The sequence below is a fragment of the Sitophilus oryzae genome, unplaced genomic scaffold (assembly GCF_002938485.1).
Source record: "Sitophilus oryzae breed Bouriz unplaced genomic scaffold, Soryzae_2.0 scaffold_1931_pilon_pilon, whole genome shotgun sequence".
NCBI lineage: Eukaryota > Metazoa > Arthropoda > Insecta > Coleoptera > Curculionidae > Sitophilus > Sitophilus oryzae.
The window spans coordinates 859,764-874,273 of record NW_022146648.1 but is presented as its reverse complement, the minus strand read 5'-3'; the positions used below and the strand labels follow the sequence as shown (position 1 = coordinate 874,273).

Sequence of the window (14,510 nt, the reverse complement as noted above, 5' to 3'; positions counted from 1 at the left end):
GAAGAGGTACAAAGATATTGTTAAAAGTTGCGCCATGTGGAATGCTATAGCGTCACGTTTTGAAATCTAAAAAAATCGATTACTTTCAAAGATGTTTGGGAAAAACGATTTTTTCCAATTTCGTTTATATGCAACTTTTATTTTGTTTTTTTAAAAGTATATGACCTATTTAAAAAATGCTGTTATACAGGGTGGTCGAAATTATATTCCGGAAATTTCGGTAGCATATTCTGCATATAAAAATAAGTAAAAAAGTTCGTATAAAGTTATGTCTTAAAATGCTTTGTTTCGGAGATACAGGGTGTAGAAGTTTCATTTTATTTAGATTTTTTCCAAATAATTTCTTAGCTAATGGCTTATATTATTTGGATAAAAATTGGTATCTGGGTGTTTTTTGACATGAGAATTCGATTTTGATGTCAGTATGACTCCCACTTTTAGGGGGCGCCACTTACATATTGTTTATATGCTTTGAAGAGTAATAACTTTTCATTGCAGGTACGGCAAATATACATTTTCGTCATTTTCTACGTAAAAAAGGTCTCTTGGTAAAAATATCTCAGATTAATGGTTTTCAAGATATTTGGAATCGAAAAGCCATATTAACATCGAAATCAAATTTCTCATGTTAAAAAAAACAGATAATAATTTTTATCCAATTAAGTATAAGTAATTTGTATCATACATTAGAATAATTATTTACTGTGTATACAAATATTTTTCTTGAAATTTTAGAATTATTGGAAATGCGTGGCAGCAGCGCTTTTAAATTACTTCTCAAATCCCGGATCCGAAAGGATCCAACACTTGCCGATCGTAGCGTTCGGCCCAGTCTATTTCTGTCTTTCTCCGTTGCTTCAACTGTCTCTCTCTCGTCAACATGGCTGATATATCCAAGGAAGATCTTCGCAAGGAAATTGCCGGTAAGTAGTGTTTTTTTCTCAATATAATATCCTAGGACCAGCGAAAAATACAAAACTAGACTTGTAATTTTTTTCTATTCAATTTTTGTTAATGGATTTTTGCCGGTTATCGATTGAAATCGGGCACTTTACTCTTGTACAATATATGTTATGCGGTCGGTCCGTATACAATGGCTGAACGACGCTATGGCAGTAATGAGAAATTTTTGCGTACTTTGAATCGAAAATTTCGTTGAAAGTACACGACGTAGACGAAAATGCCTGGAACAAAATCGGTGTATAAAATTATTTCTGATTTTCGTAGGTGTTTATCTCCCCGGTTTTCATATTATTTTTCAAAGTTTTCTTGAAAATGATATCACAACTTGAATAAAGAAGCCTGTACCAGACATTTTGTTTGGCATGGCTAGGGTTGATAAATTTAGGTTTTCCTGGTATTTGGTGCATCGACACTGAAAATATTTGTATAAGAACTTAGAAATAAATGTCTAACATGTTATTTGCGTATACATATGAGACTGAATAATTCTGTATAAGCTTGTTGTTAAGCGATAAAAGTTGGTGTCTGGCACGACAATTTACACATCGGCTTTTTGATTTGTGTTGTCGTTTCGCGCGCACTGGTTTGGTTGGATGCGTTTACAAAACCAGAGTTAATAATTTAAGCTCTTGCTCTTTCGATCTCCTTGATTTTTTGTATAGATTTTTATAAAACCGTTTTATTTGAAATGAATCGTATGGAAGGTACCTTTTTACCTTTTATGGTAAGTTAGGCAACCACATAAAAATGGATTGCTCGGATAGCGGGTTGTTACCGCCAACTATTCTAACAATTTTTATAATACTTAATTATAATTTTGTAGATTTTCCATATTTGATGCTTCTCAGATATAGCCATCGAATTTGGTACTTCTTTTGTTTCTAATAGTTCTATATAATTGGTGGTGTATTCAAGTTTATAATTGTTTTCCCATAGCTATCCTTAAGGATGCAGATCTGGCGTCTACATCGGCGAAAAAAGTTCGCCAAGAACTGGAAGAAAAGTTGGATGTAAAACTGCAAGCTAGAAAGAAGGAAATTGATGATCTTGTTATGGAGTTTGTAAGCTCAAAGAAAGAAGACAAGAAGAAAAAGAAGAACGATTCTGAAGATGATGGTGGGGAAGATGAGGAAGAAGAAGAGGAGGAGGAAGAGGTAAAAATACGTAAAAAATAATTTTTACACTTAAAATTCAAATTGCATTATTAATAGATATTCATTATGTCAAACATATTTAAGTAGTCACACATCATGCCTTTATCGAATGGTTTATCAAATTTTTACTTATTTTTCAATCTTAAAATATAAAAAATCCTCTGGAAAATAATATACACTCAGATGCAAAAAAAAACGCTCACTTTTTTCGTCATGTTTAAAGTGTTATTATTTTTTTACTTTTAGTCCTATTTTCATGCATTTTTTAGCAAACTGTATATAAATCTATAATATCTAAAGGGCTAGAAATAAAAAATATAAACATTTTAAACTAGGCCAAAAAAATTTCTGTTGCTTTTTTTTGCATCTGGGTGTATTTTACAAATACTTTAATGCTGACTTAATAAGTGAAACTGTAGCATGTTATTTTTCACCTTAAAGTAAGTCTGGTTTTATTTGTGTTTCAGCACTACTTTTGTAAATACATTTATGAAATGATTTTATACCAATAGTTTACTGACATGATGCGTCCTAAAATCAAAAAGTTTTATGATCAAGCATGCTTTGTCTTTTACTGCGACAGTTAAAAAAGTTCTAACACAATTTCTTATAAGAATTGTTTAGTCAAAATCATAACACACCCGAGCATAAACTTTTTAGCATTGTACCGTAGATCGAAAAAAACAGCGTCCAGTTGGCTGGGAAATTACGATCGATGACATTTTCCATACAAAATGACAGCGATCTTCATTTCATAGCCATCGCTGACGCCATTTTTTTCGATCATACGGTAACTTCCTACTGCTAAGTTTGCTAGCTTATCTTTATACCGGGTGCGTCTCAAAAGTGGCTCACCCCTACAACTTTTTTATTTTTTCAGGTAAAAAAACGATATTTCGTGTTAATATATGACATAAATTAGGATTGATTAACGTATTCAATTGTTTTTGGTCACTTCCTGGTTCACCGGAAATGACTACAACTTTTGATTTTTAAATAGCACCCTCGATACTTTATTTTTTATTCGATAGAAAATGACATTCTCGCTTAAAACAAAATTGAATTTTAAAATTCAATCTAGAGTGCCATGGTTATGTTAAAAACGCTAATTCTTATCCAAGGAGCCTTGGAAAAACAGATTTGATTGTCTAATGTTTTTAATGTCTTGTCCTGGCCAGTTAGAAAATGCTCAAATCGTATTTTTAATCATACCTCAATTTTTTCAAATGGAACGAGGGTGGCTCGTTAGCATATTTGGAAAAAGCATTTTTTGCAAATAATTTGGTACCACACTCTTGGTATTTCGAGTCAAATTTTCGTTACGAACTGCAAGTTATAATTTCAAATAAACCATATGCAAAAGTGTCAAAAGTTATGAGTCATTCTATTCAGAATGTCATTTTCTATTGAATAAATTAAAAAGTACTGATGGTGCCATTTAAAAATCAAAAGTTGTAGTCATTTCCGGTGAAACAGGAAGTGACCGAAAACAATTGAATACATCAATCAATCCTAATTATGTCATATACTAACATACCAAATCTCGTTTTTTAACTGTAAAAATAAAAAAGTTACACGGGTGAGCCACTTTTGAGACGCACCCGGTATTTAAAAAAAAAGAGAAATGTCAAAATTGAGGGTTTACTTTTGTCTATTTAGGAGGAGGATTCTGAAAGTGATAAGAAAAAGAAACGTGGATCGACCAGCAAAAAGCCACCAGCAAAGAAAACCAAGAAAGACAGCGAGGAAGAATCAGGAAGTGAGCAAAGCGAGGGGGATTCAGAAGAGGAGTATTCTCCCAAAAAAGCGGCCAAACCAGCTAAAACTAGGAAACTTCCTCCTAAGAAGAAGAAGGGTTCAGAATCAGACTCTGATGAAGACTGGGGAAAGAAAAAAGGAGGCAAAAAAGGAGTAAGTTCTTTTATATAAACGGTAAAGGGAAAATATGTTTATTTTATCGAAATCTACCAGCCCTGAAAATATTTGCACTTATTTAAGACTCAGAAGAGGTTTAGATAGAAACAGAAACCAGAAGTTTTAGACATATATGATCATGATATAACGTCGAGAAGCTTTTTTATTTTTGTTTTGATTTTTTAAATAATATATACATAGGCTTGAATTTAAAATAACAATGATTTGGGCGATTCTACAACAAGCAGAAATATGTTTTTGATCCTGTTTAAATAATAATGCCTTTATTGTCAAAAATTTTTACAATTTGTAGACAAAGGTAAAGTAAACAAACAAACAAAAGAGAATACAAAACAAGTATACAAATTACATTGTCAGTCTTATTGTATGTCAAAGAATAAAACAATAAAAATAAGATTCAAAAATATTTAGTAAGTTTATAGTAAATATAGTAATGGAAAATATTAGACCAGTGTTTAGAAGATCAAATTCGATTATCAAAATATAAGTCATTTACGGCGTAGAAAGCCTTGTCTAGTAAATAAGATTTCAATGCTTTGCGAAATGAAGAAAATGATGTTATTGATTTGATTTCAAATGGCAGGTGATTGTGCATTTTTTTCGAGTTGTATAATATTGAACTTTTAACTAACTCTGAGCGTGTGGTAGGTAGATAAAGATCTTGCTCCGCGTATATTTTTAATATCCGTATGTTTGATTTAGACAGGTCGAATATGTCGACTTTCCTTAACCTGTAAAACAAATTTCAGCTTTCAATATGCTGAATTTATGATTTAACCAACGCTTTATTCAAGATCATGTTTTTGTCAACTTTACACACGTTTTATTTTTTATCTTGAAAACTGTTAGAGATAGGTAGAGGTTAATAAAATAGAAAAATGATGAGATATGAAAGTATTTTCGAAAAATGTAATACACCATTTAAAGTAAAATAGATGCTACCACTTTTAGTATGAATTACGGCAACACTAATGCTGGAAATAATTTAGACAGATGGAGCAGGTGCCTTTATACAAAAATTCAATTTTTTAAAAAAAATCTCGTGTTCTCCATAAACGTCTAACCTGCCGTCGCATCGCCGCGAATCACTCTGTATAACTACGAAATTTTAATACATATTTATCATTATTGAAAAAAAACACTTTACAAATTGGTAATATTACCATTTGATGAAAAACAGAGGTATCAAAATATAACAAAAAATGTTTTTAGATTAAGCAACATTTCTATGATGACGTTTGTCGTGATCGTAAACAACTAGTACTTACAAATAGTAGGGTTCAAATAGCGAGAATACGAAAAATGTATTTAGTTATTCTAAAAGCGTTAGGAAGTACCTATAATTTGTGAAAATTCTAAAAATAAAAATAAAAAAGTAAATATTTTGTTATCTTCAGAAGGTCTAACTTGTATTATAATTTATTATTCCAGTTAAAAAAAATTTAGATGAGTTCAACTACGGTAGCGAGCATAGATTTAATTACCGGTTTTGCTAGTGAGGCATAATTGGGGCTACTTCGGCTATAACGAAAATTTTTAAATGTACATAATAATTATAATTTTAGAAGATTCATAAAACATTATTTAATCACTAATAGTTGATTAAAAAAGTATAGGATTAATATTGCAAATTATATTTTATCCTCTCATAGTATATGTCTATTTAGTTTTTTTGATTATGTAACGAGCACTTTGTTTACTCACTTGTTTCGTCGAACTGCTTCAATCCATTTTTGCTTTTGACCAAATCGGTGTGAGAAGCTGTGAAGCTATAAAATGTTGTTTCGGGAGAGTTGAATATCCAGGAATGGTTGAATTATTGAATGTTATTGCACCCAACAACGCCCTAATTACGCTCTCCTTTACGCGTTAACATTTTTTCGGCAATTTTATTAACATTTGAAATTGTCACAACACAACACGATGCGCGACGTCCTAGTCCGAATTCTTTTTCGCTTATTTTTTACTACCAGAAACAGCGTTACATCACACAAACCTCGTACCTGAGTGTTTTATAGTCTCAATAACTGCACTAGCAAAAAACTAAAATATTTGAATATTATGACAAAACCACGATTTCAATATTATTTTAATACGATCCACATGACGGCAGCGTGAAATAGGTACTGATAATTTCTGATTTTAGCCGTTGAAGCGCTGCGGTCGGAATTTGTTGAAATGGACTGAAATGCACCAAGCCTATTAAGCAGCGTCAGAAGTGACGATCGATGGCTTTCTGTAAAATTCTAGTCAACTTGGCACTAAATTTGTTTTCAATCAGGAGGAATTTTGACACTCAGAAAAAAATAATAAGATTTTTTTATACTAATTCCCGATTTCTTTCAGGGTGGCGGAGCCAAGAAAGGTAGCGGTTACACCAAACAGTTACAACTTTCACCCGAACTGGCTGCTTTGGTAGGAGCAGAGGCGATGGCTCGGCACGAAGTTGTTAAGAAGATGTGGTCCATAATAAAGGAGAAAAATCTTTACGACCCAAAGAATAAGCAGTACGCCATATGCGACGATGCATTGCTGAAAGTAATCGGTACCAAACGTTTCCGAACGTTCGGTATGATGAAATATTTGAAAAATCATTTTATCAGTTAAGTTATTTTACCTATTAGTAGGAGTAAGTTTTAAATTAGCTCTTTGGCACAAGCAGTACCGTGTTCTTAATCTTGGAGTAATTTGAAACCTATACAGTTGTGTGAAAAAATAAACTCTTTGGCATTTTAAAATATACAGGTTTCAAATTTGCCATTCACTTTACTCCTACTTCTTTGTCCTGGGATTTTTTAAATGTTTATGTTTTACATTTTATATATTTTCTTTATACTAATTATCATTAATAAAACATTAGCCAATAGAAAACGTTGCCTGATAGAGAGATGTTAGACCACGCAAAATATCAGTTTTGCATGTTTTTTATGATAAAAGAAAATTATTAATTATATTTCTTGATAAATTCTAGTCTCAAAAATTTTACATTTTTCTGAAAATGCTTGTGCACAAAATAATTAGAACTACAGGATACAACTAGCTTCTACGTCCCACTAGTCAACTCGCATACCAAACAATGTTGCCGTTTGCTGTCGCTTTATTTTATGAATGGTTTACATATACAAGACATATACTGTATGATCTTGGAAATGAACATCGATGACATTCCCCATACAATTTATTTGGTTAATAGGTGAAATGAATACCAGTATTTCTAATAGCAGTATTTGCTGCGAATGTAATCGCAGTTTTGTGTGCTTCGGAAACACGTTAAAAAATTTCATCAAAATCAGAGGAATTATTACCGCCTTTAAAAACTAAAGTATATACATTTACCTGCGAATTTTGTTTGATTTAAAAAATTAGTGAAATATTACGTAATTTAACCCGACATTTGTGTGAAAAATGTCTATTTGGAAATAAAACAGGGTTTAAAATACGCGCCAAATAAAGCACTTCTATCTCCGCCATATTGGAAAAGGTTGAATAGCCTTAAGTGGAGGGGGTGGTGGTTTAGCTGACAATAAAAAAAGTCATGAAATTAAGGGACAACAAACGGCAACATTGTTGGGTATGCGAGTTGACTAGTGGGACGTAAAAGCTAGTCATGAAAGCAGTATAGAGGTCCAAAATCTCTCTATAGGCAGAATAGTTTTTATATGTTCATTAGTGTAACTTAAGTTTTTTGTGACTGATTATAACTATAGAGAGTTGATGTAGAAATCTTAATTGGAATTCAATTACCAATTTGAAATTTGCTCTTATCTATTTAAGACAGTACATGTCTTATTTTAAATTCATGTATAACTGCTACATATTCTTGTGTAATGAAAAATAAAGTATGTATGTAAAAAGAATATTTTTTTTATTAAGTAATTAAAGCAGCTATTTACTGTAGAATCTACTGGAATCTGCTGACTGCTGCTCTATGTGGATATGACATTATGACAACCTAGTCTGTACCCCTTGGTTCTTAGTTTCTACTCCTAACATAAAATAATGAATGGGTAGACTTAAATCCTGCAGAATAAATGCAATGCTTATTTACAACACTTGCATACAAAATGCATTTATTTGGTTACTTTGCCAATATATATCATAAAACATTCCCCTTTAGAACTTTTTCTTTAATGGCCATAAACGGGAGAACCAACCGCCCGAACAAACACTAGAGGCGCCACCGGTCATCAAATGGTGTAAAAATTGCGAAAATTTAATCATCTAATTTTGACACAAGGGGTCGCGCTTAACTTTTTCAATTTTAATTCAATATTCATTGTTTTCAAACTATATTATTAGACTTAATTGTTGTATTTTGTGAATGTATAAATGTTTTCTTAGTATAAAGTTGCATTAGTAATTTAAATTATATTACATACATATTGTTACGGATTCCGTGGGTCCACTAATTTAAACTCACGATAAAATACTTAACGAATTTATTTTCTCACTTTATACACAATTACTAACTTATAACCCACAACAAACTAACTATTTATAAGATTCCTTCACCAAATTGTCCGATTTTCAATTTCCACGCGGTATATTCAAATTTCAAAAACTGTTTTATATTTTAGTATTAAAATTTCTGTTCAATTGAATATTGCTTTGAACTACGAGGCATTAAAGGTGTGCCAGCTGCCAGTCAGATAAGGATGAGGCAACTGCCCCACCCAGGGCCTATTTTACCATAAGGCCCGGGCTTTGGGCCCTGTGGTCTGGGGGCCCGTTAAAGGTTGTAAAATATGCATAATTTCTTGAATTTTTGAATTTTAATGGAAAAGAGGGCCCATTTTTTGCTTGGGCCTTAGGGCCCGACCAGATGAAAATAGGCCCTGGCTCCACCCCGGCTACTACTCCCATGCACATGCCCCCTGCGTCCTTTTACGTTTGTTCTTCTCTGTTTAAAACCAGTCGCCACTGAAAGTATTAATTCTATGCGATTTATAATATTCTCAGTCTATTAGTGTACAGGGTGTCCCATTTCCGTATGTTTTACAGGATTTCCTGTTTATGAGTAGAGAAAACGTGTGGAAACGATACAAAGAAAGAGAAGTCTGTGTAGAAACTCTTCTAAAGAATATACATTTTATTATTTTTAATTTCATATTATTCTTTTTTGTATTCGTATGGTTTCATTGACACTAAAATCCAGTGTTAAAAGGTTGACGTTTCATGTAGTTTTTAAAATAAATATATACAAGGCGTACCAAAAAATTCACAACAATGGGGATCATTTGTTATTCACTCGGTTATTCTGTTATTGAAAAAAGTTTTTGCGGATTTTGTACTGCATGTCTAATAACAAAAAAAAAACATTTTGATATAATGACGATATAATAATTGCAAAAATCTCTACCTATTAGATTTGCAAAATGCAAAAAGTAAGGTTAGGTGACAAAGTATCAAAAAAAGCCAAAGAAAAAACTTGGGCAAAATACGTGTCTTTCAAGTTTGATAAATGTACAGGAACTTCAAAACACATTTTCAAATTTTTGAAAAAAAATGTAACAAAATTTTGAGGTTTGAGGTATACAAATTTTGACAATATGTGTCCTTTTATATGGTGAGAATTAGAGATGGGCAAAAGTAACCGGTTTTTTGAATAACCGGTATTTTCCTCTAAAATAACCTGTTATTTAAAGGTAGTTTTTTTTTCACCAGTTAACCTAATACCCTTGCATTAAGTTCAATAACCTATAGCCGGTTATTTTTTAAAAAATCGTACTTGTTTAAAACAAGTAACAATTAAATATTAGCTGTTTGAATCGTAAATTTCGAAGGAGCGAACGGCACGGATCTTCCAGATATTACGACGATAACGGGAGATCCCGCTCCCGCTCCCAAAACGAAAATATATGACATCAAACATCAAATGTCAAAATTAAATCAGGCATCAGGCGAACCCTGATGATAATAATCAAAACAACGGCCAAATGGCCCTGACAGGTCAGGCCGTAAAACAAAGTACTAATGGCATAGACTACTACTAGCCACCAGCTAGCCAAGTGATACGAACCTAACTTCAAATAGATTCTCTAAATTCTATATTTAAATTTTAACCGACTTTAACGGATTTTCAACGGTTCTTCAAAAGTTTTCCATGGTTTCGCCCAGTTTCACCCACGTTTCACCGTAAATATATTTTATTTGTAGTTTGAAGTCTCTCTTGAAGCTTAGACTAAGAATACAAAATTGAAGTTCAAGTAATGAATGAAGATAATCTTTCATTATTTATTCATTTTAATCTCTTTATTTTTCTTTGGTATTTGATTAAAATAAATTGGTTGTAGATTGTAGAACTTGTGAGTTGTGTGGTTTATTTGAACGTTAAGTAATTACTAGTTTTAATATCATATCCATGTCTAGTCAAAAAAGTGAGGTTAGCATTTTTATTTAAACTCATTTTGTACATATACATACTTACATTGCTACAATCTCTATTTAATCATGCGATTTAACTAAGTTTATTATCTAAATTTGAAGTAGACCTATGGTGTGTAGAGGTAAGTAAACCTATAGGAAAACTAAATATTTAGTTTTGCTAGGTTAGGTTATTTGAATAACCGGTTAATTTGTGTCGGTTAATTTTGTCAAGTTATTATTTTTGAAAGATAATTCCGGTTAACCTATAACCGGTTTTTTACCAATAACCGCCCATCTCTAGTGAGAATACAATATTATACCATCTTCTATCTCCTGTAATAGTTGTAATTCGTAAAGCTTTAGGAATCGCTCCTTACTTTATGAAAGGAGATATTTGCAAATTTTCTTCAGTGATAAGCTTACCTGTTTTAGAATTCTGTTAGAGTATTTTTGAATTATACCATCCATATTCTATTATTATTCTTTGCCGCAGAATACATTTCTGCCATTTCTGCTTTTAATGAGAACGGACCATCCTATATGGAAAAGCAAAACCGACACTCTAGGGTGAAGCTTAACCCATTTTAGGGACACAACATATTTGAAGCAGATGTCTACAATTCATAGGCAATTTTCTACACAGAATACCAAGATTGAAAATTCAAGAATTAGCAACAACTTATTAAGAACACCACAATGCTCACTAATCAAATCCACTAAATGAAGCAAGTTGGACGCCCGGTTTTTACCGAGATTTATAGCACAGTGTTGCCAGGTCCACAGCTTTATTACCCAAAATGAGAAAAAATATTTTTGTAAGTAGGATTTTACTAATTTTTCTTTAAAATGTCTATCAAAACGAAATATTGTATATTCTTTTCAATAATATAGAGTTAATTTATAGATACTGTGATATCGTCATTGCACCGACGGCAAATCATAAAACATAAACTCCTGCTAGTATAAGCTAAAAACAATTAAGGCCCGACCGGGATCTCGGTCTCGGTTACAACCATTCTCGAAAATCAGGCCGAGTTCTTGTCTTGTTCTCGGTATAAAAATGTCGAGACTATATTATATTTATTATAATTCTTTCCAAGTACTTTTAGTGATTGAAATTTGAAACTTGAGGGTAAAATAAGCTATTATAAGTGCTACATATTTTAATGCTAAAAAGTGTCGATCCATTTATCAGAGACGTGCGTATGGCCGGGTTATCACTGGAATAATTTTCAAAAAAAGCATGTGCCCTACTGATTTACTTTCTACCTTGTAGTCAAAATTTATATTTAATAAACTGTAAAATATATATATTCTTATGTTTTATTAAAGTTACTCTGATATATTAATATATCAGTGTAACTTTAAAACTAAATCCTTTGAAATCAAATATAAACATAAAAAATATTTACAGCAGAAAAGGCAAAGGCGCTGGGTTAAACGTAGTCTCTACTAAGAACACGGAGGGGCACTTTGACCCAAAATTTTACTATTAAGTTTCATATCTATCTTAATAGAAGATTATTTTCTTTTATCTATGACGGACACTGCTTGTCAGAAGAACGTCAACGGTTTCTTGTAGACGTATTTTGGACGTATTTGTTTTAAAAAATAAAGTGTTCTCGAATAAATGAATTTAAATATTTTAAATAGTTTTTTTCTTTATTCTTTGTAGTTTTTTTGCTTCCGACGACGGAAAGATAAACTTTCCGAAACGTTAAGCATTTTTTTCTTTGTTAGGCAAATTTGTATAACTGTAAACATAACTTCTGACGAGCAGTGTCTGTTTAGGTTTAACGCAGAAGTGTTTACAAAAAATAACTATTTTATTTTGTAGATTTTCTTGCAGTGCAGTGGCGAAATACCCATAAAGGATTTTTTTGGAGAGATGAATCCGCCACATAGGTATAGACATTTTTTATATCTAATATTCTCTTTACCTAAACTCAATAACTATATGCCCAATTCCACTCAATCTTAATATTATCCTATTGTATCGATAATGATAGTCATAAAAATTATTTTATATTTTAGTATTAAAATTTCTGTTCAATTGAATATTGCTTTGAACTACGAGACATTAAAGGTGTGCCAGCTGCCAGTCAGATAAGGATGAGGCAACTGCCCCACCCAGGGCCTATTTTACCATAAGGCCCGGGCCTTGGGCCCGGTGGTCTGGGGGGCCCGTTAAAGGTTGTAAAATATGCATAATTTCTTGAATTTTTGAATTTTAATGGAAAAGAGGGCCCAAATTTTTGCTTGGGCCTTAGGGCCCGACCAGATGAAAAGTAGGCCCTGGCTCCACCCTGGCTACTCCCATGCACATGCCCCTGCGTCCTTTTACGTTTGTTCTTCTCTGTTTAAAACCAGTCGCCACTGAAAGTATTAATTCTATGCGATTTATAATATTCTCACTCTATTAGTGTACAGGGTGTCCCATTTCCGTATGTTTTACAGGATTTCCTGTTTATGAGTAGAGAAAACGTGTGGAAACGATACAAAGAAGGAGAAGTCTGTGTAGAAACTCTTCTAAAGAATATACATTTTATTATTTTTAATTTCACATTATTCTTTTTTGTATTCGTATGGTTTTATTGACACTAAAATCCAGTGTTAAACGGTTGACGTTTCATGTAGTTTTTAAAATAAATATATACAAGGCGTACCAAAAAATTCACAACAATGGGGATCATTTGTTATTCACTCGGTTATTCTGTTATTGAAAAAAGTTTTTGCGGATTTTGTACTGCATGTCTAATAACAAAAAAAAACATTTTGATATAATGACGATATAATAATTGCAAAAATCTATACCTATTAGATTTGCAAAAATGCAAAAAGTAAGGTTAGGTGACAAAGTATCAAAAAAAGCCAAAAAAAAACTTGGGCAAAAATACGTGTCTTTCAAGTTTGATAAATGTACAGGAACTTCAAAACACATTTTCAAATTTTTGAAAAAAAAATGTCACAAAATTTTGAGGTTTGAGGTATACAACTTTTGACAATATGTGGCCTTTTATATGGTGAGAATACAATATTATACCATCTTCTATCTCCTGTAATAGTTGTAATTCGTAAAGCTTTAGGAATAGCTCCTTACTTTATGAAAGGAGATATTTGCAAATTTTCTTCAGTGATAAGCTTACCTGTTTTAGAATTCTGTTAGAGTATTTTTTGAATTATACCATCCATATTCTATTATTATTCTTTTTGCCGCAGAATACAGTTCTGCCATTTCTGCTTTAATGAGAACGGACCATCCTATATGGAAAAGCAAAAACCGACACTCTAGGTGAAGCTTAACCCATTTTAGGGACACAACATATTTGAAGCAGATGTCTACACCATAGGCAATTTTCTACACAGAATAACACTAAGACACTGAAAATTCAAGAATTAGCAACAACTTATTAAGAACACCACAATGCTTCACTAATCAAATCCACTAAATGAAGCAAGTTGGACGCCCGGTTTTTTACCGAGATTTATAGCACAGTGTTGCCAGGTCCACAGCTTTATTACCCAAAATGAGAAAATATTTTTGTAAGTAGGATTACTAATTTTTCTTTTTAAAATGTCTATCAAAAACGAAATATTTGTATACTTTTCAATAATATAGAGTTAATTTATAGATACTGTGATATCGTCATTGCACCGACGGCAAATCATAAAAATATAAACTCCTGCTAGTGTAAGCTAAAACAATTAAGGCCCGACCGGGATCTCGGTCTCGGTTACAACCATTCTCGGCGAAAAATCAGGCCGAGTTCTCAGTCTTGTTCTCGGCATAAAAATGTCGAGACTATATTATATTTATTATAATTTTCTTCCAAGTACTTTTAGTGATTAGAATGAAACTTTGAGGGTAAAATAAGTTATTATAAGTGCTACATATTTTAATGCTAAAAATGTGTCGATCCATTTATCAGAGACGTGCGTATGGGCAAGTATGGGTTATCACTGGAATAATTTTCAAAAAAAAACATGTGCCCTACTGACTTTTTTTCTTTTGATATCAAAATTGTGAAGGCCGTTTAATGTCTATTAAAAGTTATCTCTTGATATTTTGTCGAATTTTGCCTCCTTGATGAG

General features: G+C 32.2%; 1 protein-coding gene across 1 annotated transcript; it reads left to right on the top strand.

The window, feature by feature from the left end:
* The first annotated feature begins 796 nt into the window (after positions 1-796).
* LOC115883503 (upstream activation factor subunit spp27) lies at positions 797-7,900 on the top strand. Its single transcript, XM_030901875.1, has 4 exons — positions 797-923; positions 1,900-2,117; positions 3,777-4,028; positions 6,399-7,900. Exons 1-4 carry the CDS (start codon positions 881-883, stop codon positions 6,657-6,659), a joined length of 774 nt encoding a protein of 257 aa, XP_030757735.1. The 5' UTR covers positions 797-880; the 3' UTR covers positions 6,660-7,900.
* The last annotated feature ends 6,610 nt before the right edge of the window (positions 7,901-14,510 follow it).

Bases quoted from the DNA above. Each gene is read 5' to 3' on its own strand.
- LOC115883503 (XM_030901875.1), top strand. From the start codon at position 881: ATGGCTGATATATCCAAGGAAGATCTTCGCAAGGAAATTGCCG. The intron at 2,118-3,776 runs GTAAAAATACGT...TTGTCTATTTAG, and splicing joins AAGAAGAGGAGGAGGAAGAG to GAGGAGGATTCTGAAAGTGA. The intron at 4,029-6,398 runs GTAAGTTCTTTT...GATTTCTTTCAG, and splicing joins AAAAAGGAGGCAAAAAAGGA to GGTGGCGGAGCCAAGAAAGG.